Genomic DNA, 27,018 nt, shown 5'->3' with positions numbered 1-27,018 from the left:
TTGTTGCTACCTTGCTTTTTAATGAGTGCACTTTGCAAAATCTGTAATTACATCAGTGTAAGCTTGATCTTAATATGATATAATGTTGAAAGTTTAAAGTGTTACCTTTTTAAACTTGGCGGTGTTAAATACAGCTACACCAGCAGGGTTCTGACACGTCTATTGTTTGGAAGTGTTTCTATGAATAGCCACTTTTCTCAGTTCTATTTTTTCCTCACCTGCAATTTCTGATGTCGAGCTCTATTTTTACCGTGGACCAGAGGTTTTGTTCTGCAATAACAGAAAATGGTATATGTTGTTATTTTCTCTTCGTGGACCTTTTGTGAAGACATATTAACTTTTATTTATTGCATGACTATCTGGATTCAAGTCTTTCGATAACAAAAGGCAAAGCAACAGTGTAGTTATGGTCATAGTGAGCAGGTCAGTCTTGTTTGGGTCAAAAGGGAGGGCTTTGGAGATCTGGGGAGCAGAGTGGCTTAAAGCCCCCCGTGGTGACAAGGCGGGAAGAGAGAACAGAGAGCTGGAGAGCTGAGGAGGACCGGAGGGCGTGGCACTATGAAGAATCTAAGACAAATGTGAAGGGGCAAGGTTGTGGATGACATAAAAAACAAGGCTTGATGAGGTGCCAGTGGAGCTGGGTGGTGATTGTTGGAGAGGGTCACAAAGCCCACCAGCTATAGTTCTTTTTTATTTCTACTCACGATACTCTTTCTCTTTCTCTCCAGTGGACCTGTTGGACTTGAACGTGGCTCAGAACACCTTTGCTCAGCACAAATTGGTGAACAACAATCAGCTGATGACGGTACCAGACGTGATCAACTGCCTGACGTCCATCTACGACGGGCTGGAGCAGGAGCACAAAGACCTGGTCAATGTGCCGCTGTGTGTGGACATGTGCCTCAACTGGCTCCTCAATGTTTACGACACGTATGTACACAGCGCTGTTTCAGTGTGGAGTTTAGGTTAAAACAAAGACAAACAGGGTGATAGCTACAGATACATGGCCTTGTGGATCTATTATGATAATATTAGCACTATTTTTAGTGGGCAATAAAACAATCCTATACAAAAATATATGAATCTAAAAATATTCAATTCAGTTTATTTTTATAATGCCCAAAACGAGCATTTGAATTTTACTTCAACTTCACTCTAGTATTACAAATGCTATTACTATCTCTGCATTACTATATCCACTACCACTTCATTAAAAAAATAATGTAGTTTATTTAAATAATATACAGATTTTTCAAATACTGTGTTCAAAATGTAGGACTTTTATATCAGCTTAAATCATGTGAATCCATCTCTTGAGACACTGCTTCTCTGTCACTCCTGTCATTTCAGAGCCCATTTTCTGCCCCATCTATCTCACTCTGTGTCCACAAACATACCTGTACCCTTAAGTGACCTTATTTACTGTCCATGTCTTTGCAGTGGACGGAGCGGGAAGATCCGTGTCCTCTCCGCCAAGATCGGCTTGCTGTCTCTCTCTAAGGGACACCTTGAAGATAAATATAAATGTAAGTGTCCTTGTAGTGCACAGTGAACTATACAAAGAATGACCGGGAAACTATTACTACCACTACTAGCCTTCACCACCATCGTCCCAGTAGCATTCATCAGACTTTACAGAGAACCGAGAAAGCTGGTGAACCGCTGGAGAAATGCCATCTAATTGGATGAGAGACCTCCTCTGCATTCCCCTGTTCTTTATTCAATTTTCTATTCTGATTTATTTTGGAGGATTAGACAGTGTGAATATAGGGCTGCTGCAGAGGGAGGACAAGGCTATCATTTTGCACTGGCTGCCTTTGTTTCTGCTGCTTTATCTCTGCCTGTCTATCTTCCTCCACTGTCACCGCTACCCCCAGTCTTCATCCATCTAACGGTGCCACTTTGTCTTTTGGCTTTCTCCTAACTCCAACACGCCTTTCTCTTTCCTCGCACTCTTTCCGTTCTCCTCTTTTCCCTCCGATTCCCTTGCCCTGGCACAAGCAGTGTCTGTGAGCCTATTCGTTCCACTGGCAGTTTCTATTAGGCTGAGAAGGCTATCATGCACGCCTGATTGCACGCTCGCTCCTCTACTCTGGGACTCTCGTTGGCTGGTAGCTCTTACGAGTAACACGTTTCACTGACACACATGTGCATAATGTCATATAATAGCAGAATAGTTGAGACTAATTGAGACTAATCGATTATAGAATTAATCAACACATTCTTTACTAATAAATTATTATTAATTTCTGGCACATGTCAAGTGCTTGGAAAAGAGGTTTTTGTCATAATTACTATGTTGTTCAAAAATCATGCATACTTTTGTCTCTTTTTGCTACGGATTTGCTCTTCCATTATCTTCTGGTTGAGTGGGGATTCTGGTCACTTGAGTGGAGAAAAAGGGAAAGGTCTTGCAGCTGAAATATGATATAAAAAAGACTGATTAGTATAAAATGTTCAATATTCGTATGACAACGACAAAGCATTGATTCCCTGGGCGGCTTCAAAACGGCTTTGTGTCTGTGTAGAACAATTTTTCTGTCGAGATTGGCAGCACTATGTTTTATAATACAAGCAAAAGGAGGAGCACAATTCACGGTGGCAACTTCTGGAATAAGGTGAATACTTTTGTGATTTTTATGATTAAAATGCTCGCCTTCAATCCAAATTGTAATATGGAAGAATTTTATCAGAACCATTTCAAGGGCACAATAGAAATTGACAAATAAAAAAATAATACCGACATTTGGACTAAAGTTGTTGTATTGTCAGCATTGCTGTTACTGTTTGCATGTGTTCATAAGAGGCAGCGTACAGTGCATAAACATGCTTATCGCTGGTTTGTGGGGGGGCAGGCCTCACACAGAGATCAAAGTCGGCTGCAGACCTGTCAGTGCCCTCGCTCTCCTCGCTCTCCTCCCTCAGATTAGCCTCACTGCTCTTTGTCACATGTTTCAAAACTTCATTGAAAATACATCTCCGTTGCTGACTTGCCGGCCGGGCTGCGTGTCACCCGGTCCAATCTCTCTGTCCCTGCCAGTCTTTCAGCGACCGGGGAAGAAAGAGGGATTAAAGCTAATGGATGTGGCAAGAAGGATGGTCGACACAAAGCCTTATTTCCTGTTCTTTACTGTAACCTATATACAACAAATGTACTGGCACTGATGTCTCTGTGCTACACCATGACGCAAATTTAATCAGCGTTTATTTTTACTTTGCTTTTTATTCAAAATGCCACCCTTGAATGAATGTGCTTTTCCTGTCTCTCCTAATCCTGCACTCGAACTGTCATGTTGACTAACATGCTAAGGTACATAGACGCTGGCATGGTTTTTCAAAATGCGACTCAGGTGGACACAGCTTAAGGTCTCTAAAACTATATAAAGAATGTAAAAAAACTGAAACCAAGTATTTTAAATGAATTTGGCACGCCGTACAATAATAAAACCGTGACATTTTGTGCGTGTTGCAAAATAAAGTGTGGTCTTGTTGCGCAACATGATATGCTTAATAGGGCTTGGAGACTAGCCAAAAAATGAAAGTAATTAATTAAACCACTTGACTATGTAGAGCACTAATATACAGTTATACCACAACAAACTGTTAAATACTTTGTTTACAAATTACAATATTTAAAAACAATGTAATGACCTTTTATTCAATTAGAGCTATAGCAGCTACTCTGTTGTTTCTTATGTACAGACCAATAACATCCTACAAGAGAGACAGATGCTGTGACTTAATGACATAACACTTCTCCTGTCCTCATTATCGCTTCTCTTTATTACGATGTTACGGCTTGTATTCATATTGGCTACATCCTCGCTGTTGTATTCGTTAACCTCCTCCCACTCATTTGTCCTGTGCTCAGACCTCTTCAGTCAGGTGGCGTCTTCTGGTGACACGTGTGACCAGAGACAGCTGGGTCTGCTGCTGCACGAGGCCATCCAGATCCCCCGACAGCTGGGAGAAGTGGCCGCGTTCGGAGGGTCCAACATCGAGCCCAGTGTGCGCAGCTGCTTCCAACACGTATGTACACACAGAAAAAAGCCACCGCTGATGGTTTAAAGAAGACCAACCATAACGAAACATATCAAAACAACATAACGCGATACTTTAAAAAAATAATAATAATAAAGTTAATGTGTCCTTAGAGGGGGGCAATATATCAAAATTATACAATATTGTGAATTTTGTTTTGAAGCTATTTCATATCAAATGTGACTATCGAGTATATCAAGTAAAGTAGATGAAAAAAGTAGCTAATTAAAAATAGAAATGTAAAAAGTTAAATTTAAGTCAAACTTTCAAAGCGGAAGAGAAATAAATGCACACACATTCTTCAGATATGCGTTAAATCGCCAAATGTGCGGGTCAGGAGAAGGGAGAGAGGAGGAAGAGAGGAGGGAGAGAGGAGGGAGAGAGGAGGGAGAGAGGAGGGAAAGAGGAGGGAGAGAGGAGGGAGAGAGAAGGGAGAGAGGAGGCAGAGAGGAGGCAGAGAGGAGGCAGAGAGGAGGCAGAGAGGAGGGAGAGATGAAGGAGAGAGAAGGGAGAGAGAAGAGGGAGAGAGAAGGGACAGAGGAGGGACAGAGGAGGGACAGAGTAGGGACAGAGGAGGGACAGAGGAGGGACAGAGGAGGGACAGAGGAGGGACAGAGGAGGGACAGAGGAGGCAAATTGTGCAAGAGGCAAAAGTTTGAAACCCGCAGCTCTCGTATTTAGAGATTAACCCTGTGTTGGCACTGGACGTTTTTCTCTTGCTCAGAACACGTTTGTAATGCATTTCTTTAATTGTTTGCGCCTTCACTTTGAGAAGCTCTGACCTAATTTCAGTACACCTGAAGTATAGAATAACACTAACACTAGGTGTCGGTGTAATCCCTCATTCGTCCAGGCGTGTTCCATTGTAGAAAAAGCTTCAGTTGTAGTCATCTGGACTCAGTTAGAAAAAATAGACGTTTCGACTCTCATCCAAGAGTCACTGCTGGTGCGGTTCTGAACCGCACCAGCAGTAGAGTCAGAGTACACCATCTGCAATATGTTTCTATTTATCACACTGTCTAAAACTAAATGAAGGTCAAAGCATTACAGTGGTGTACTTCACTTGTATCTATTCCCAAAACACAGGCAGCATTAGCCCCTCCTCCCTCACGAGTCCCTGAACAGATGCCTGTGTGAACGTTTTCAAATTGCTTGAATATTTTGTCTTGACTGACCAACCGTGTCCCCTCAAATTGCCCCAGTCCTCTGCTGGCTGTCCTCTAGTTTTACTGCGGCCAGCTCACCACATCTATGGGTTTATCTCTGGACATTAGCAGCATTTAATGACGTCTTCATCCTCCAGAGATTCTTCCTCCTGCCTTGGCTTGTGCTGCACAGCTCAAACGAGCCAAACATTAAAATTAGGAAGCGATAAATTTCACCCAATTCCTGCAGATAGGACTCACAAAATAGCACCGTGCACAATCTGGATTCTACCTTCAAGATATTCTTATTTTCCTTGTAATTGAGGGCAAGAAGAGCGACGAGATATTCCTGAATTAGTGTGATAACCTTTTCATATTGACATTCAGCCTACAATTTGCATCTAGTTTTTCAAATTGGCCATTTAATGAAAACACTTACAATTGTGTTGTTTTGCAATAGATTTCTTAACTTCTCCTCCAGATTACTGGCATATACTGCATGTGTTGTGTTGAAGGTTTGGACATGCTCTAATTTGGGGTAACTTTATTGTGATGAATATCACAAATATCTTAATTTTGTTTTAACAAAATCAAATCAAATCAAATCAATAGATGTCCTATTCTGAAAAACAGAACGAGTTTATTTTAAACTGCTTGCAGCAGTCCAAATATTTTGGTCACTTACTTAAAGGTGCCATAACATGCTTTTTTTCACGTTTCGTAGGCGGGAGGGGGAGGGGGGTGGAGAGGGGGGAGGGGAAGGGGGGATGGTGACGCGTGCCTGTGGTTATGACGCGGTCTTGCCCCACCGCCCGTCAGTTTGCAGATTCGAGGAAAGGAGATAGTCTGTAATATAGCTAAACACTGCAGGAATCAATCAAAAAAACACTCTGGGTACATTTATGAAGCACAAATGGCAATGTAAGAAGGTTAAAAGCTCTGAAAAGTCGATTTTGCATGTTATGGGACCTTTAATGTAGTTATTGCATCCTAACTATTCACCGCAATGAGTTTATAAGCACTTTTCACAACTTGTGAAAAGGCCAGAGCTGACAAACGTTAGCATGCTAACAGCATGCTAATGTTTTTGACCCTTATTTTGACCCTATGAGCTACCTTTACAATAATATATTTGTACTGATGAAAAACATTTTACTTTATTACATGAAACATTTGGTATATTCATACATAATGAATATTATGAAAAAATAAAAGAATCTTGATTGAATCTTGACTGCCGAAGTGAAATGAAAAAATGAAAAGAAACCAAATTTAAACTTGTAGTGAAACCATTGACCCAAAGTAAACCCTCATATTTCACCTCACACCTGTAGTCTTTAGCCCTCCTCTCGATGGCCGTCCTCTGTGCTTGGGAGTATCTTTATAATGGGGCCCGTGTGTCAGGCTGCCCTGGCACTACCACAGCACTCTCCACTCCACTGGTTTAATGGGACCATGATGAATGCAAGGCGCTGCCAAAAATCTCCCCTATTTCACTCTTCCATTGTCACCGTCCTTCAGACCCCCGCACATTGGTCCATCAGTGAACCCTTCAGGTCCCTCTCCCAAACAATAATTAATTTGTAAGTGCTATAATTCTGCTGGAGATGGCAGGAAGGAGCGCCGCACAGAGGAGACGAGACTAATGAATGGTAAAGTGTGTGACAAGAGATTATAATGAGGGAAGGTCAAATGTATGAGGTGGAACTGCATTAGACTCTAGGAGCACAACGTACTTCATTATTTGGTTTGAATAGAGACAATTCTGGTAGTTTAATTGGAGGTTTTGTCTCTAGAAAGGAACTGATTCAATTTCAGCGCAGGAGTTTCAAAATTTTGGGTCGCAAGGCATAAGTTGAGGGTTGCAATAAATGTATAATAATAACAACATCATTTTCACTTGCATATATATATATATATATATACTACATTTAAATTAAAAAAATGTATGGAAAAGTGTTTATTTCAGGCAAATTATCTCAATTAAGCAAATAAACGATTCAAATAAACAAACTAAAACTTGATTTAACACGAAATTATCATAGTTGTTGACCTAAATTTGCAGTGGAAGTCCGGAGTTGGTTGCATGGTTATTTTGGGGGTCCCAGCCTGAAAGGTCGTGAACCCCCTGGTCTAGGAATAATGATAGTGTGAGATGTTAACGTAAGCGGGATTTTCTTTATCTACAAGTATGATTTTATTGAGTACTTCTTCTTGAGTAAAAGCTTAAGTAAAAGCTAAATTACACTGTAATTTAGTGATTAGAGAATTTATAATATGCAGTAGTTTTTTTTTTTTTACTTTTGTTATACTTTACTTACAGTCCTCTTGTTCTTGTTCTGTTTTAGAATTAGGTATAGTCAGTCCCGTACCTTTTTTCATCCGTTTTAATGTATTACTTTTCCCTTTGAGCTTTTTTCACATTTGAAGTATTTTGTTGAAAGTTTTATTGCAATGTTCACAATGTTTTCCAAGTTGTGCTTTCTGCCTCTTGAAATGTTCTGCAGATTGAAATGGTCCCGTTTCCTTAAGCGACCATTAAAAGTTTGAAAAGGTGAAATCCGCTGTTATTCATCGCTGCATAAAATGTGCAATCTTGTTTGTAGCACAGAGCTGGACCACGGACATGTTAATGCAGATGGCGATTCTGCTGAAATCAATCTACTGTTTATTGCTGGATATTTTCCTCCAATAAAGATGAATAAAAGGCTTGTAAAAGTTGTTAAGTGTGAGACTACAACTCAGAGCTATAATGAGGCTTGGGAAAGTGTCCCTTCAAAATTCATGGTCATCTTTAAATTGTCCGCATCTTTATTGGCCTCTTGGAGTTACAACCCGCTATTAATGGACTGACTTGTGTATGTTTTTATATCATGTCCAAAATCGTCCGGCAAAGAGTTTTATAGATAATCAACGGCCTTTCTTGTTTTATGAAATTGTAAACTTCCTTTTTTATGCGTTTTGGTTTAATTAAATATTGACCTTGCGTTTGTGTGTGCGTCTTTTCGAACAGGTGACGTACAAAGTGGAGCTGGAGCCGAGGCAGTTTGTGGACTGGATGAGACTGGAGCCCCAGTCCATGGTGTGGCTCCCCGTCCTGCACCGAGTCGCTGCTGCGGAGACGGCCAAGCACCAGGCCAAGTGTAACATCTGCAAGGAGTGTCCCATCGTGGGCTTCAGGTAATAATCACTGAAACCTTTTATAGTGCAACACCTTTGGATTTAATGGCATATAGTCCATAGCTCCAGTGGCGCAATCTTTCATAAGGTTGTACTACAATATTGATATTATAGTACAACTTCTTGGCAGTATGTTGATACCGAGATGCATATTGTGATACTTTTAACCGACATAAATTATCATTCTAAATTGCGGAGTTGTACAAATATTATTAATCTGCTGGTGCTACCAATGCATTTTGGTTATTCCACATAATCCAAATGTCATTTTAGAAGACTTTAAATCCGGTTATAGGATGTGCATGCAACGGGAGAGGACACTGTATCAGGAGGCGTGTTGTATCGTGAGGTCCTCTTCTTTCAGTCATCTTAACGGTTCTGTGATGGTTGTAGAAGCTTTGTAAGTGTCATTTTTCTGACAGAGAAGGTAAATTTAGTGGGGAAGTGTTCTACAGTGGTCAGTGTTTGAAGTGTGTGTGTATTACAGGCCATGCTTTTGACAGGTTATGGCAGGCTTAGCAGCTATTGAAGGAGAAACCATCCATAAACTGGCAGTTCTCCCTGTAACTTCAATGTTTTTGGTTTGTCAAATACGATGCAGTGAGCTGACGAAGCGTGCACCACGTAAACAACATTGTTCGATAAATTAATTCCTGATCACACTGTGCTGTCCCAAAAAGGCATCTGCATCGTTTAACACAACGGACAGGCAATTATACATGATCCAAATGTGCCACAATTGTTTCCATGGGGCTGAGAGGAAAGGCCAAATGTGCTCCAGAGGGGAGGCATTTATCCAAATGTCAGCAGCTGATCCTGCACTGGCTAAATACCATCCAGAGGTTTACGCTTGAACATACAGCATATTTACACGAGAAGTAGGGACATTACCCAGTTCACAAAATGGTAACATCTGCTTTTTATATTACATTTTTGCCTCTGTCTGTAAAATAGTGTTTCTCATGACACAACGAGCTATAAAAACTAGAGTGGCAACATTGTCCCGCTCAAATACCTTGCTTTGCCAGCAGAAAGCAAAACATAGAGACATTTGATGAAGCACTTGCCGACTGTGCTGTGTCAGTGATCGATGGGAGAGCGTTGACTGAGAGTACGGCTGCTAAAAGGGGAAAAGAATCTTAACGTAGATTTTGTGTGGTCATGACACGATGACAGCTTGTTACGACGATGCTCCTAATGTTGCAGAGACGAGAGTCCAAACCACAGGCCGTAGCAATAAGCAAAATGTGCTGCAAAGATTGTAAACAAAACACACATCACACTCCATTATACCCATTATTCTAGTCAGAGAAAGTATTATGCAAAAGCGGTGCACTAAAGGGCAGGCAATCTTATAGCAACGGTCCGGCGTTACAGAATTATAGCAAATCATTACCGGTATTTATTTTGAAAGGGGAAAGGTCCTCAGAACACCTTCAGACCAGGAAGGAATAATTTGCCTGAAACCCACAAATACATTATATCCTCAAATTAATGATTGTCCCAGCTCCATCCAGTGCTGCATTTTCATTGTTTTCACATTCAAGAACATGTTCTCCCAAGATTAAATTATCCTTTATTTGTTAATGTCAATGCCCAAAAGCAGTCCAAATCAAGGCAAATTAGAATTAACAAAAGTTTAAAATCCAAAGGCTGGCTCAAAGGCTCAAAATGTCCAAAAAAAACACAAAACATCCAAAATTCCACAAAAGCAGGTAAACAAAGCAGGAACAGGGCAGGGCAGGAGTTACAAGCAGGACAGACATCAAGTGACGAACAGACCCAGAACAAAGGGGAGACAGAACTTAAAAACACAGAGAAGCAGGTGATTGGTGGGAAACAAACAAGTGGCAGGAGAAATTAATTAAGGTAACTTGAAGACTGACAGCAGGTGTGGTGGGAGGTGACAGGGAAATCCAGGAAGTAACAGACAGCAGGAGAGGGGCGGAGACACAGAAACAACAATGGGAGCACATGACAAACACAAGGGGCACGTGGAAAATGGAGTCTCTGCAGCGCGGGTACCAACAAATCTACCCTCTTGTATGTATTACTGTAGAATGTGTTAAGATTTCAAACTCTTCTTCAGTCTGAGTTCATCTACATGCTGCCTTGATGTGTTACCCACCAAATTTCTAAAGTCTGTGCTGAACAGTTTGTTAGCACCACTCACTCACATAGTTAACATGTCGCTTCAATCTGGAACATTCCCAATGTCTTTGAAAACTGCGGTCATAAAGCCTCTCCTAAAGAAGAGCAGTCTTGATGCCGCAGTACTGAGTCATTACCGGCCCATCTCTAATCTGCCATTTTGGGGCAAAGTCCTTGAAAAGGTTGTTTACCAACAGCTCACAGATTTCCTCTTAATAAACAACTCATTTGATGTTTTTCAGTCAGGTTTTAGACCTCATCACAGCACTGAGACTGCTCTTGTCAAGGTGACAAATGACATCCGCCTGAACACTGACACGGGCAAAGCCTCAGTCTTAATTCTGTTAGATCTGAGTGCTGCTTTTGACACTGTCGATCATGGGATCCTCTTACAGAGACTAGAGGACTGGGTGGGCATCACTGGCACTGCCCTAAACTGGTTAAGGTCCTATCTGGAAGACAGGAAGTACTTTGTTGAAATTGGTAGCTGTGTCTCAGACCACATGACCCTGACCTGTGGAGTGCCCCAAGGGTCAGTCCTGGGTCCCCTTCTGTTCAACCTCTACATGCTGCCGTTGGGTCAGTTGATACGCAGTGAAAATGTGTCCTATCACAATTATGCAGACGACACTCAGATCTATGTTTCACTATCGGCAGGTGACTATGGACCAGTAGATTCACTCTGTCACTGCATCCAACAGATCAGTTTGTGGATGCAAAACAACTTTCTCCAGCTGAACTCAGACAAGACTGAAATAATCGTTTTTGGCCCACAGAAACAAAGAGAAAGTGTTAGCGGTCACCTCCAGAGTCTCGCTCTAAAACCTACAAACCAAATTAGAAATCTGGGGGTAATAATGGACTCAGACTTGAACTTTAATAGCCACGTCAAATCAATAACATCAGCAGCTTTTTACCATCTAAAAAACATTGCCAAAATCAAAAATATAGTGTCAAAACCAGATTTAGAGAGACTTATCCACGCGTTTGTCTCCAGTAGATTAGACTACTGTAACGGCCTGCTCACTGGTCTCTCCAAACGAGCTGTAAAACAGCTGCAGTACATCCAGAACGCTGCTGCTCGGGTCCTGACCAGAACCAGGAAGTATGATCACATTAGTCCTGTTCTCAGGTCTCTGCACTGGCTCCCTGTGGCTCAGAGAATAGACTTTAAAGCAGCTCTGCTTGTGTACAAGTCTCTCCATGGCCTAGCACCAAAGTACATCTTGGATATGTTAGTGCCATATGAACCATCTCGGACTCTGAGGACCTCAGGGACCGGCCTCCTGCTGGTGCCCAGAGTCAGGACAAAACATGGGGAATCTGCGTTTCAGTTTTATGCAGCTAAAATCTGGAACAGTCTTCCTGAAGATGTGAGACAGGCTTCTACTCTGACAATGTTCAAATCTAAGCTAAAAACTGTTTTGTTTAGCTGCGCATATGACTAAAAGGATTTTTTCTTTGCACTCTTCTCTTTTGTTTGTGATTTTATTAGTTTAGAAAATCAGTTGGATTGATAATTTTTAATTTAGTTAATTTTATTGTATTTCTGTAATTTCTTTGTGATTTGAATGCATTTTTCCTGCTGTGAAGCACTTTGAATTGCCTTGTGTATGAAATGTGCTCTACAAATAAACTTGCCTTGCCTTGCCTTACTTAGAAGAAGGCTTGATGCCGATTTTGACTTACTACTCCTACTAGTTCTGATATAGAGTAAGGTCATTCTAAAACTATTCAGTAAAGCTACAATTGTAAATGCTATGTATACAAAACAAGAAACATACGGTATATTAAATCAAGGCACAGCAGTCAAGTCCCATTTAGTCCAAAGTTGATCAAATTTGTTCATTCCCAAATTAAGTCTGAATGTAATTTTTTCCATTTGTCTGAAGTTTATTACAATGTCTGTCCAGTCCTTGATCGTCATGTCAACCATTTCTTTGTGATTGCCATTTTTCCTGCTGCCAGACATTTGTTCCAAAGATATCCTCTTATTGTGCCCATGGCAGTCAAGATGTCCAAGTACTCAGTTTTAAAATGGAGAGGGATGGCAATGTCAAAAACAGTCTGCAGTACATTGTTAATTTCTCTCATCAATACAACTTTTGATACTAGTTTTCTATTGATTAGTATTTGAGTCTGCATTTTTTTAGTCGAATGCTGTGTTGCCATCAGAAACCCAGCAATGACCTGACTTATCAATATCACACCCGTTTTAAAAACCCTTTAAATCTGGGTTATCTGGGGACCTCCCTGTGAAGGTGAATGAACTCCTGCTCCTGGTAATATGCTACACGCCGAGACGTAATGGCGCGTTTGACTCGAGCGGTGTTGTGTACGCTGTTGCATCCTTTGATATACGGCGGGTTCTGGAAGCTCATCACTCAGCTCACCTTGGAGGAGGCGAGGAGCCGAGGGAAGATGAAAGGCCCGGGCCATTATGTGTGAATGGCTCCTGTCTCTATTTAGTTGTCAAATGATCTCGCTCCTCTCCGCACGCTGTTATGCTTTGATGAGAATCCAAACCTCACGTCACGTTGTCAGTTTGTGTAGTTCAGCGCAAAAAGTTTGAGTTGGACATTGACGTGGTTGAAAGGATACGGTTTCATTCTGAGGTAAGAACTGAGAGATATTCATGGGTTTCAAGCGATGTCAAATCAGGACGGTTGCCATAGTAATTCTATAAATGACTATAAACGAGGACTGATTATTTCCACCCAACAACAAAATGTATTTAAATCAAAATGTGGAAATCTTTTTTGGGATTGGCACAAAGTATGGCTGAAATTGTACTGTCTAACATTTTTATACATGGCCCACCTCCGTTCAAACACATCCCCTTTTTACCTCTGTAACACTATCTATGTCTAATGAAAATGTAGCCTGCTGGTGGATAAACTTATACATATGCAGGGCAGGCTCTGTTTAGCCCCGGAGCCACGACTGTCACGCAAAATGAAATGTGTGTTGTTTTTGCTCAAACGGAGCGACGATCACAACCCCAGAGCTAAATAATATGCTTCTGAATCATGTTTCAGAACGATTGTTTGGTTTTATTCAAACATAGAAATACAGGATAACGATTTTGTACGTACCGGTGCACTTTGCGAGGACTGTACTGTACGTAGTGACATTTTAAAGGCTCTGCAGAGGCTGAAGTTCAATGCAGGTTCTAAAGGCGACTGCTTAACTCTTATCACCTTCACTGGATGCGTTATGAACAATCCTCAAAATGCCCTTCTCCCTCCAGGTATCGCAGTCTGAAGCATTTCAACTACGACGTCTGTCAGAGCTGCTTCTTCTCTGGTCGAACGGCCAAGGGACACAAGCTGAACTACCCCATGGTGGAGTACTGCACACCGGTAAGACTGTTTCTCATTATGGCCTCTTTATTGTTTGTTTGTTTGTTTGTTTGTAACAGATAGAGCAAACATACTGTAGATTAGTACGTATGTAATCTGATGCTGGTCTCACTGTATTTGTAGGCTTGGCTTATTTTTCAACACTTAAAACCACAGTTAAGGATCAGTTGTTATAGTAAGTATAGTATTGTAAGTACAGTTGATCAGCGTCCTAACAATTTCACATTTTTGCTTATAAAAAATCCATGTATAAATGTGTTACATGTAATAATTTTTTTCACATTTTTTTAATCCATAAAAAATATACCCGATATTAAAATGCAAGCAACATTCACAATTTAATTAAATTTTTTATACATGGCCCTCTCCTACTTTCACTACAGTTAAAAATCTTTATATCTAATTTGATACATGTTTATGTCCAGAAATGTATGACATTGTATATTGTTGTATGAATTCACACTATTTTCCATAAGGTCAGAATTGTAAAATAACCCAACCTGTAACAACCAAATAATATTCTACCAAATTTTAGTGAGACTATCACGACTTTTTTGCAGTTTGATTAATATGTTACTTTGGAGTTAGACTTTGTCATTACTTCTGCATGAGCTTTTTCTCACCCAAAACTAATCCCACGGTCCACTGTGTTATAGACTTTAGGTGATCCAAAGGTTTTGTGCAATAATTCTTGATTGAGTTGGTGATAAGTCTGATTTGAGGGCAGCAGGTCTTTGCTCTTTCTCAGGGTCAGACTGCTTCTAACTCAGTGTAGTTTAGGTCAGACGTTCTTCAGTTTCTTGCCTGTTCACTTGCTCTTTTTAAGGAAACACAGAAAATAATCCCTCAGACATTTCGATGTTTGTTTTTCAATGACATTTTACTGTAGAAATTTATGCTACGCACAGAAAAAACAGCTTGAGCTAATTAAGGATTAAAAATGAGTCATTTGGATTTGTATTGGGTTTCACCTGATGCTAGTGCTTGTTTTTCTTGTAGAATTGTCTAATATAAAATCTGAACAATTAAATCCAATTAATCATTGATTGAAATAATTGTTGTTGAATAATCATGATCTAAGCTATACACATTTGCAATTTCACTTTGCAATTGAGTGCGTCTTCAAAGTGAGTTTTGAGGACTCCAGACACACATATGTCTGTATTTAATTTCACATGAAGTCACTGGGATAGGCTCCAGTCACCCGCGACCCGAAAGGGAACAAGCGGTAGAAAATGGATGGATGGATGAACCAATGATAAAACCGTGGCAGCTCTTTGTGGTCTCAAAGTAGATTTCACTTCTTTTACAGAAGAAAAGGAAAGGGAGGTCAAGTGTACTTTCTTCTTTAGAATTGCGTTCTTGCTTTTACATTTTACCTGACACTGAACAGAAAGTGAAGATGTTTCCCAATTTTGTCTTTTATCTTGCTTGTTCAATTTTGTGAATAGGACAGATTTTGACTTTGGAACAGAATGTGTTGCATGCAGTGATCACTTCACTAAAAGAAGATACTTGTGTGACATGTTTAAGACAAGTCAAGCTCACAACTGCATTGCTTTAGTTTAAAGTGGCCCAGTGGTTAAAGCCTGGGAATCTCAAATGAATGAAGGCTGCTGGTGGCACGAGTAAAGATGCATTTCCCTTTAAGAAATAATGAGAAAAAACAGTGGCGAGTTTTCTCGCAGTGGGGAAGTTGTCAATCTAAAATATTCAAGATAAATAAGGATTCAAATATTAAATACAACATAAAAAAGAGCAGATATACATTGAATAAAATAAAACTGCTAAATAAAATATAATCACTATATACTTATGATGATTCATGTCCTTAACATTAGTTTTTGACATTAATCCACACACAACAGTTTTCTTCTTGACATTTGGCTCATTACTGTCTCTTCCACCTTGATTTACAAAAGCAATTGTCGGTATTGTATTGTTCATCAGCAACAAATCAACAAATAACACATTCTTTTGCACCTCATTAAAACCTAAGCACAGTGCTGTGACTCTAGTAGTCAGAACAAAAACACGGACAAATATAAAAATTCATTCATTTGACTTTTAAAAAGGCATAAGGTACATTTCCTCCAAACCCATTATTTTGCTTCCCCCTCTCCTTTTAAAGCGCAGTAATTCCTTTTTGATTGTGTTTCTAGTGTTGGAATAAAGCATCCGCTCAGTGAATACAAAAACAAATTTCATGTTGAATTCAGGCTTGATGGGGTCTTTTTTATCACAATGCCGCCCTTTAATAAGATTCTTCTTTTCATTTTTGCCACACTGTTCTTTATAGCATTAATATTGTAGCTTTGTTGTGTTTTGAGTTTATTCGAACAGCGTTTTCATATTCTAGTCGTTGAGAAAGCAAAAGTGTGGTCTGTACACGATTGATTACAGTGAATTTGACTATTTCATTCTGTGGTTTGAGAGACTTGTTGTGATGGGAAAATAACTGAAATTGTACATGTGTCTATTTGCCCTTAACCTGCAAAACCTCTCACACACTCAATATTGTCATTATGTGATTACCTCATTTTATTCAGAACAACGTAGTCGAATAACATATGAAAACTCAAGGCATTATTTTGAAAGTATTAAAGGTTTATTTTAGTTACAGCCTTGATATTCTAGGTCTACTGAGCCAACTGCTGTTTACTGCTGTCAATTTACACTGTGCATAAATGTATTCAAACCATCTTTTAATCCATATTGAAGCTAAAAATTTGGCTGCAGTGAATTAAAGAGATTCTCGGTTGAATAAAGACATTGATTAGTTAACTAATAGAGGGCGCTGGCAATAGATTTTAAAACGATTGAGCATCTCGAAGACAAAGCAAAGAGCACTGACGACACCACAAGCTCACAGCCAACTGTTCGCATAATTAATAATATTGTAAATAACCTATTTACTGCAAAACTGCTGATTAAACTCACAAGTCACTCCAAAATCTCAAACTAATTTACTCCAAGCTTTTCATATAGATCAGTTCATATCACTCTTTATAATCTCAATAAGTTGCTGAATAAAAATGACTGATTCATTGACAAAAGAACTACATTCCTACAGCTCTAATGAGTATAATTGGTTCTATAATATTCTAATGTCTTCTTTGTACTGCGCTCTGTGCCTTGTTTATCTTGGGCTGGTTAAACTCATAGATTAATCTGTTTTAAGTTACTTATAAGGAATCAAAACCTACATTTTGGACCATTTCCCTCAGAAGACCTTTGTATTGTATTTGGCTCCTCTATCCAAAAGAGACACATGTGATCTAAGATGCTTACAGAAATACATTCTTAATAATTCCAGAGTTTTCATGTGTAATTGCCACGACACTAATACACCATTGTGCTTCAAATAAAACTTTATCAACAAGCCCTTTCTTTCTTCTTCAGACAACATCAGGTGAAGACATGCGAGATTTCACTAAAGTGCTCAAGAACAAGTTCAGATCCAAGAAGTACTTTGCCAAACATCCTCGTCTGGGATACCTGCCTGTCCAGACTGTGCTGGAGGGCGACAACCTGGAAACGTAAGGACACGGCCTATAATGTGATAATAATGTGATATAATATTTTTGTTAATGTCCTACCCAAATGGCAAAATCCCTTTAATCTTTACAGGATTTACAGCTTAGCACACTTTAGAGCTGCTTATGTCTGCTAAAGCAAATCCTGTAATCTTCAAATCATTAGCGCGCACATATTTTGAGTTCAGTTTGTTTAACTTTGACGCTGTGTATTTTTTTTTACCCGTCTGCTATATCTGGTTTACCTTGTGTCTTAGCTGTAGATCTTGTAGTGCAGCACACTCCGTCTACTCGTGAGTTATGAGGCTTTTGGCAGCTGTAAATCCCAGAGGAGAGAACATTTAAATGGAGACCATTATGCAGAAAGTTGGAAGGTGCTTCCTCCTTCAAACTGGAGTGTACTTTCTGCCATCATATTTTTGAGCCAAGACACAACCGTTTAAAAACTTTCTCCACGTTATGATTATGGGTTAGTCTAAAATAAATGTGTATAAAATCATGTGGTTAAATGAAGTTAGTGATTTTTTTCTAATCAGTCAGAAAATGTATATGCCGGTAAATATTCCACCCAAGAGTATTCGCAATTAATCGATTATTATAGTACTAATTTACTAATTGAAAAATCAGGACTATTCACAGACTCCAAAACATGTGCTGAGAAAAGAGGGTTTTATGGGTCAGACAACGCAAGAATTGCATCAAAAAGTAAATTTTTTAGATTATTCAAATAGCAAAATAATTGTTAGCTGCCGCCCTATTTGCATTACGTTTTACTGAGTGTATATTTTTGTTGACAGAACACTATGTGCATTGTAAATGAATTTACACAATATATGCGTCATGTTTATTTCAGTAATCCATTTAATCAAATTTGCTATGATTCATATACAGTAGTTAAAGGCGCAATGGACGATTTTTCGGCGATTTGAGAACTCAGGCGGAAGTGCGCATGCGCACTCCCCCGTGCGGACTGATACAACACACACGTGCGTTTGTTTATTAGCGTGACGGATCTCATCGCATCTCTCGTCTCCCGTAGATTTCCGTCTTCTTATGAGACAGCTCGAACTGTCTTTCTCCGTCTTCATTTTGTCTCGTACACTGAGGGAACTATATTATGATAGATCAATGCGCTTAGACACGCGGAAACGTAAGGACGAGCCTGACGCGGCTGCAGGTGAGCGATAGGTGTGTTATATGATTGATACGTGGCAGGACGAATTGGCAGTCCACGCCACGAGGAAATAAGACTCAGATTTGGGCCAAAAAAATCATCCATTCAACCTTTAAATATTATTACATTGATTATTATTGATTTGCCATTGCCAACAAAAGTTCCAGTGCCGCACTCCAAAAATGAATTGTATAGGGCCCGGCTGACAGGTATCACAACACACTTGTTTCCAAAACTTAGAGGGAAAGATTTTACTCATTGTTTTAAGTGTAGCGTTGTTAAAATAAATGAATTCTGAGGCACGATTTTAGTTACTATTGTGGCTGTGAGCTGCATAATTTCCTTTTCAGATTTAGATTATCTATCCTTGGCCTCTGAAATGAAAACAAAAATGATAAAATGTCCATTAACTGCATTTTAACCCTTCATAATAAAACATGTTCCTTTTATGCACATTTACAAAAAAAACTTCATCAGAATCAGAATCTGCCAAACGTCCATTGGTGAAAATAAGGTCAAAAAGATAAATAAATGACCATAGTAACAACAAAAGAGCTGTGTAAAACTCGATGAACGAATGAATCACTAGTGGTAAAAACATTTAGCACATTATAACGTCAGAATACTTTTAAATTTACACTTTTTTACATTTTAAATCTACTGGTTTAACATCAGGAAAACTCTACAATCCCAAACTTAAAATAAAACAACACGTTCTGAGATAAATTTACTGGTACTTTAGTATATTTTGGCATAATATAGTTGGATAAATCCTTAATTGAAACAGATTTTGCTCTTACAGATTAAGGATTTATTCAGATTAGGTGAGCAGCCAGTGAGCTTCCATACAACATTCTGAATGACATTTGGCGTATTTAAATTTCAAAACAGGAAATTTCTCAAACTTTTTAATCCGCTTTGGGCTCCACTGGTCATCCAAAAAGTGACTCAGACAGAAAATGAGATGTGTGCTGTATAATTGGTGTCTGCGATGCCCCAAATCTCCTCTTTCACTCATGTATCATAATTCCTCCCTTCTCTTTCCGCCCACTGAGCACCTCGATGGCACCGACCTGCACCTCCTCTCACCTCCCACTTCTGTCTCTGCCTCGTTTCACGGCACACAGGATTTGGGATTCGCCACAGCTATATTTGATAATGTGAAAGAACTCTGCGCTGTTATTTTTTATTTATTTTGCTGCCTACACAACCTCAGCTACATTAGGCAGCGCGTGCAAGTTAATGGGTTTGGGAGTAAAACGGAGGACCGTGCCAACGCTTGGTAAAAATCTTTACCAAAAAAATTGCATAGCAGATGCCGTCCCTAAAAGCAAGAAATTGTATGATCACAAACTCTTATGCGTGCTCAATTTCCCTTCATGCATGTGTACGTTGATATTTTTATACATATTTTTTACAACATGGATGAAATTGATATTCTGTTTTTTTATTTTCAAGAGCAAGAAGAGTGTTTATTGTAAAATGTTCAGTAAAAATGTACACCACAGGCAATAATAATCACAGAAATACCCATTATAAAACCTCTACAATCCTTGACTTATGAATAGCGGACCACAGAATTGTATGAATTGTAAAGACATTTTAAAGCATATTGTTGTTGATCGTAGTTCAGACAGTCACAGAACAGTCAAGGTTTTGTTCACGATTATTCAAGAAGTGCTAATACTACACAGTCAAATCACCCGAGCCTTGTGCTATGCTAAATAATGGCGTTATAAATATAGTGTTGATGCCTGCGGCCCGCTCGGTGTGTAAATCCGGATTGCTCCAAACAGCTGGTCAGTAATGAGTGGACATTAACACCCAAACAACATCGATCTTCAAACAATCGCACTCCGTCTCGTATCGGAACGCGGCGTGCAAGACCTTCGAAACCGTGCCGTAATGAATGCCGTGGTTTCTAATTATCTGTCTGTATTTATTTATCTATCGGTCATATTACAGATTCCCTGTCATCCATTACACGTGCTGGTTTCTAATTGATGATCGGACAAATAAAAGCCTGTCAGACTGGAACAAATATGCGCGGACCGGGCCAGATTCGTCATCATGTCCATTAAACCGTTCGTTTAGTAATTCACAGCGACTGCAAATAGCTGCGGTTTGTTTATTTTTTACAATATCTATAATTAACATTGAAATAAATTGTTACCAAAGTGCATCCAGGTGTAAAATATATAATATAATAATAATAATAATAATAATAATAATAATAATAATAATAATAATAATAATAATAATAATAATAATAATAATAATAATACACAAACTGCGCGTTAGGCTAAATCAAACATTAATCAGCCGTTATTTACAGCTTTAAATTAGTAGGATTATGTCTACTAACCTTTCTCACACTCACGCAATATCATAAAAACGAAAGCTGCACTTGCCATCGAAACGAATAGCCTTACTTTTTGGGGAAATTATGAAACAAATCCATACCCAGAATAATAACTTGTCACCCCCATCCAAGAAACAATCTATTTGAGTTCTAGCGCAGCCATTTATTTTGACTGCAGTTCAGGAGCACAAGTCAAATGTGAACACCGTTATTGCTTTTTTTTCCAGCAGACAGAGGCAGTCGTCCATTCAAATACAGTTTAGAGGACAGTCCATATTTGTCAAGGCACAATATTCCCAAGGTCTCTGCCATTATGCTGTCTTCTGTTTTTGTGTGTGCGCCAGTGCCGTCCTTCCCTGTTGTTTTGTGTAGTCTTTTGAGTATTTCACTGTTTATTGAATTATGCTTTGGGCCGGGTGTAGTTTTTTTTGGTTTAGTCTTGCTAAAATGAATCCTTAGTTTAATAGATACAGTCGGCAGAGGGTCGTATCAGGGGGGCGTGGCCTGCAGTGGGAAAATTCTCAGTAGATTCAATAGGAAGCTTAACTTTTTCCCTCTTCTAATGCATTTTGTGGCTGATTATGTGTATTTTAAGCATAACTAATTCAAGTTGTGGAGAATAGTAAATGGATTGTTGCAGACGGCGCTGGCATCGCGGTAGCATTTAGCCCACATCTGCCTTTAGCATTCTTGGATAGCTACAGAATTTAGCCATTTTATGCTTCTCTGTGTATTTTGTGTCTGTATTTGGCACAATATATATACTATACTATATAAAGTTGGCATTTGTTCTTGTAGTTGTTGAACTGTGCGTGACAGAGCTGCGGTTCTCCAGTAAAATTAATGGTTTGCTTCCGTCACACAGGCCGTTAGTGGGCGTAACCCTCTCTATGTTCCTATTGGTGAATCGCTGTCAGGCTGTGAGTCTCAACATGAAAACTGGGCACGATATTTCAAAATGCATGCAAACCCAGGATCTTCGTCTGAGGTGTCTTGATTCTCAAACTTCCCAATAACACATGTGAAGAAGCATTAATCTAGTCGTATTAATGCTGCATGTAACTGATAAAGACAAAAAGCAGACTAGGTGAAGCGTTAAGTGCACGAGGTGAAAAGAGTGGTTGGAAGAATGGTCGGACAGGTTTTGGGGGCAAAGACTAATTAAGTTTGGTCATTTTGCGCACTCTGAGTTCTCTGTGCTTGTACACGTAGTGACTGATTTAACCAATCGCAGTGAAGTGTGGCCTCTGAGAAGAAACAAATCACTTTAGTTTCCTGTTAAAGGCAATAAAAAGCTACTTCGAATCGTAATCGTGCCCGCCCTATGCTCATAAACAATTTTAATATGATTCTCTTTTTACATTGCCCAATTTTAGGCACATTTTTGTCAATTACGATGATGATACTTCGAAAACACAATAGCTCTGAGGTGTTAGCTGTCGTTGAAAGACTATTGCAGCTCTCGGGGCTCATGTGATTAGCAGTGACACAAACAGTGTGACAGCAGCACCCGTGGGGGCCTCAAACACTGAGTAGTTGTTCCCCTCTGGATTGTGTGACACATTTAGCTCGTAGCAACAGATGTGTTTGAGCATGGGCCGTCCCGCTGTGATCTATACAAGTATTCTGTAGCTTTTATCTGTGTGAATATTTCAACAAAAGCGCCACAAAAAAAGACGTCGTACCAGATATTTTCTAGAAGCAATGTTATTGTGTCAAATGTTTTTAATTATGAATGCGGATAATACAAGCTGCATGGCTTAGTTATGGATCAGATGAAGTTGAATATGGCAGAAAGATGTTAAGATATTGAAAGATTTATGAATAGGAAAATTGACTACTAAACAATTTTACTTGCCTTGTGATTATAAAACTTCTTGGGGAAAAGATTATCTAAACTTATCTAGTGATAGTATTTTAGTAGCAGTAGTTGTAGTTATAGTTGCAATTATTAGGCTTTATCAGTTACATTTTGATGTATTGCAAAAGAAAATAATTAATTTCTTAACATTTTCAAACACCTTTTTCCAATTTTTGAAAGGGCACACTTTCTTTGCTTGTACTTCCTCAAAATTTCAAAACTGGTCTCGATGCACAAAGACTAAACCACAGGTGGTGAATATTGTTTGACTATTTCATGAGTTTCTCCTTCAGGTTCTTTTCCTCCACCTGCTGTTACCGTGTGGTTTTGACCCTCTCCTCCTCCTCTTCTCTCCTCCTCCTCTTCTCTCCTCCTCTCCTCCCCTTCTCTCCTCCTCTCCTCCTCTCCTCCCCTTCTCTCCACTCTCCTCTCCTTACAGTCCCGTAACCCTGATCAGCATGTGTCCGGAGCAGTACGAGTGAGTATCCACGAAAACCGGAACCGCCAGCCTGGAACCACGCGCCACTAACTCTCACCAGCTTCATATTTGATGCCTTAATCTGTCACAGGAATGCTGCAGACATCTTCACTTCTAACATTGTGTAGTTCTCCATGATTCATTCCTCTAACTCAAAGCATGTTGCCTGCTGCTCGACCACAACATGCACCCACAACTTACCCGTCTTTTCAGCAGTAGATCATTTCGCCGTAGTCTTCATTTGTTTCTAGGTGATGCTATGAGGGGATAGAGCTGTTTGCGGCTGTGTGCATGTGAATTAAGGCTGTTCTAATGTCTGCGTGATGGAATAGGCCGAATCTCATTCATCTCCATTACCTCATCCATTTGCAGGCTGTCCCAGTCACCCCAGCTCTCTCATGATGACACCCATTCCAGGATAGAGCAGTTCGCCAGCAGGTACGCACCCACCCACCAAGAACCCCCCACCGACCCACCCACGGGAGCATTTCCATCAGTGTCAGCTCCTGCTCACACATGTTTAATGGGTGATTGACCAACGTGATGTGCAAATATGGATAGCATTTTTTGTTGCGGGTGATACCAGTATACACGGGATGTCTTTGTTATTAGATCATAAAAAATATAGCGTTGTGAAAGCGTGCACCTTGTTCATTTGTAATATGGAAATATTTCATCATTGTGATGAACTCACCATCACTAGGGAAATATGATCCTAGTTTAAGTGTACCACGAAATGATTCTGCAAACTACACATTGCAATTTTCCATCTCTATTTCCATGGTTCGGCCATATTTACATTTCCATATTTATGAACCAATACCATTTTCAGTATGTGCTATGTGGCATGCATACATTGTGCAAATGATGAAATAACTTATGAGCTGCTGGGTAGTGGAATTATACAATCACAAAACATATAGTTCACTTAAAGTTCATAATCCTACTGGGATATCGATGTCAAATGTATAAATATTTTTTTTAAATCACCTAGAGTGAAGATATTTATACAGCCAGTGTATAACGAAGACAATCTGGACTGCACACCGTTTCATATTTCTTGAAAAAGCACTTACACTTATAGCCAGCCAAAGTACGCAAAAAAACTGTTGTTTTGGACATTTTATACAGTACATTTTACCATTGTGATACGTGGTATGTTTAGACAATTGAATACACATAAATAGTGCTCATTTGTTCACTTTATCACATCTTATTGATGACGCTAGACATGGCCCCCTACTGCACACCCCAGTGACAAAACATTGTGCACACATCGGCGCATTTACAACTCCACCATTAGCCAATTACAACCTCCCACGCTCCCTTGTTCCTCTGCATACACACACACACACACACACACTGCTAATCAGGCCTTACTAATGATGCCCCCTTTTCCCTGTATTGAATCCCTGTCACGTTTCATTTTATTAGAAGAGTTCCCGGGTCCCGAATTCCAACCTCCACAAAGACAACAGTTGTAGAAATTCCCTGCTTTGCCCCAGAGCACATTGTGAGAGGGTTATCAATGTCAAAGACGAACTCCCCTTTTATAGAGTAAGTGCTTATAACTAGACTTTTGATGCAGCGCTGCTCTGGGTGGCCTGTAACCCGCTATCGGTCACACACCATTAACCTATGGTCGGTGTCTGTACCGTCGGGTTTTATCAGCAGCCACATACACTAGCACTTTCTGAAATACAACCAAGCTGAAATACTATATAGACAGGCAGTAGCTCTACTCATTATTGTAAAACCCGTTATATGGAATTACATTTGCAGAAGGTGTGCAACTAGATGATGAAAGCCACAGTATTGTAAATGGAATGCGCTTCCTCGTCCCTATGTTTGGTTATTGTTCAATATAAAAGATTGTATGTCCAGATGCCGTATCATAACTGGACTCTGGAGTGGCCGAAATGTAGACTTGACTCACCGCACAGCCTCATTAGACTAGGATTACAAACGCAAATCCATGTGTGCGCGCCATTGTTGGTCATTCACAATATATTAGTCAGAACTGGAATGCACTGAGTTAAGCAGAAAGGCTGTTTAGGGAAGTTATAAATAGGGGGTTTCCTCTGTGGACTCGTTTTTCATCTGTTTGATGGATTTCCATTGTTTCCTTTTAGGTTAGCCCAGATGGAGCACTCCAATGGATCTCTGCCTACTGATAGCAGCTCGGCCACAGGAAGCATGTAAGTACCTCTTTCAGTAAAGATATGTTACATGGAGGAGAGGAAGGTAGATTAGCATTACATAATAAATACAATCAAAATCAGTAAAATGTTGACTTTAAATTAAGAAATGATAGTATTAGCATCACATAATTGGCCAATAAAAGTAAAACGTTGACTTTATACGTGCACTATATAACTTTGGAAGGTCTGCCATCAGCTTGTTTCCATGGAGATGCGATTGCATGTGCGAAATGTTCCACAGAATGGCATTAAGCTTATCTATCTTGTTTTCATCCAATTACAGAGGTTTTTGTTAGTGTTACTGTTGGCCTCTCCACAGATGTGACGTGTAACATGGCCTGGTGGCATCACTTGCTTGTCTCCAGGGACAAGAGATGGAGATAGATGAGCTGAATGTTACACGTCTTTAAATCAATTTTTACATTTTTTATGTTTTTGTTTTTGTTGATCCAAAGCAAATATTTGTGTTCAATCTACTGAAATTTACCTTTACCTTTTCAGTTTAACATAAATATTAAGATGACACGATTGTGATGACACATTTTTTAATTGTATCATATTTGTATCACGGTTGTAATACTAAGGAACAGACTCGATACAAATTCGATACGTCAACAATAACAAAAAATATTTTATTTTGAAAAGCATTAGGCTGTAACAAACTAATAGTACTTCCTTGGTTTGGTCTTATTCTTGTTCTTTTAACACTCAAGGTCATTTTGAAGGTCAAATATGAAACTTTTTTAGTGTCAGTACTTGTTCAAATGAGTTTTAGTATACATTAGTATAGACAACCCTAGAATAATACTATAAACGTAAGTATTTAACAACTCGAAATGTAAACGCATTTCTGACTTCTTCCATCTCTGCCTCTTGAACATCACAAGCACAATACAATAGACCACTTTAAATCTAAAACATATCCCCTCACGAGATGAGAGTCAAAGTAAAACAATACTGCAGCAGAGAAGCGTCGTAATGGATTATAGAGCCAACAATGAGAGACTGATGGGGTTTTAGATGTGTAATAGCAGCCGTTATCTGTGATCAAGGCGCAGTTGAAAAAAGAGAAATTACAAAAGAGAAGCAGATGAGATTGACCCGCCCTGACATATGTATGACTGTCAGTGCGTGTGCATGCTCGTCTGTGTGTATTCTGAGCTTGAAGGACACATGGGTCTACTTTCTCATAGATCTTAATCGTTGGAATGAGCTGCTGGGACGCTCTTTTCACTCTCACACTGCTCTTTGAGGAGAATTGCTTTTCCTCCACCGTCAATACCGTTTGATGAGATACTTGAGGATTTACAAACATTATTTTTTTTTTACCGGGTCTATACAGCAAGCTAAATGAGAACATCTGTCCAGTGTGAGCGCATGTGTGAAATGGATTTGTGCACAAGCATGAGTTGTTGGATAGGTGTGGACACAACCTTTGATATAGCAGTATCTATCACGTATCAAGCGTTTTATCTAGTGCAATGGTTCTCAAGCTGTGGTGTAGTAGTATCTATGTCGACATTATAG

General features: G+C 39.5%; 1 protein-coding gene across 1 annotated transcript in view; it reads left to right on the top strand.

Moving 5' to 3' along the window:
• Positions 1-728: 728 nt before the first annotated feature.
• LOC140379991 (utrophin-like) overlaps positions 729-27,018 on the top strand; it is a gene marked incomplete at its 5' end in the record, with an annotated part of 48,603 nt that continues 22,313 nt past the window's right edge. Inside the window, 9 exons of the mRNA XM_072464330.1 lie at positions 729-930; positions 1,441-1,526; positions 3,872-4,029; positions 8,200-8,366; positions 13,768-13,879; positions 17,282-17,418; positions 23,252-23,290; positions 23,663-23,728; positions 25,423-25,488. Of these exons, the coding sequence (XP_072320431.1) occupies positions 729-930; positions 1,441-1,526; positions 3,872-4,029; positions 8,200-8,366; positions 13,768-13,879; positions 17,282-17,418; positions 23,252-23,290; positions 23,663-23,728; positions 25,423-25,488 (1,033 nt within the window). The remainder of the gene's footprint in view (positions 931-1,440; positions 1,527-3,871; positions 4,030-8,199; positions 8,367-13,767; positions 13,880-17,281; positions 17,419-23,251; positions 23,291-23,662; positions 23,729-25,422; positions 25,489-27,018) is intronic.

This window comes from Eucyclogobius newberryi, unplaced genomic scaffold (assembly GCF_026437365.1).
Source record: "Eucyclogobius newberryi isolate DKJ021-1_F unplaced genomic scaffold, fEucNew1.0.hap1 SCAF_439, whole genome shotgun sequence".
Taxonomy (NCBI): domain Eukaryota; kingdom Metazoa; phylum Chordata; class Actinopteri; order Gobiiformes; family Gobiidae; genus Eucyclogobius; species Eucyclogobius newberryi.
The sequence above is the reverse complement of the archived record's forward strand: the minus strand, read 5'-3'. Positions and strand labels throughout refer to the sequence as shown.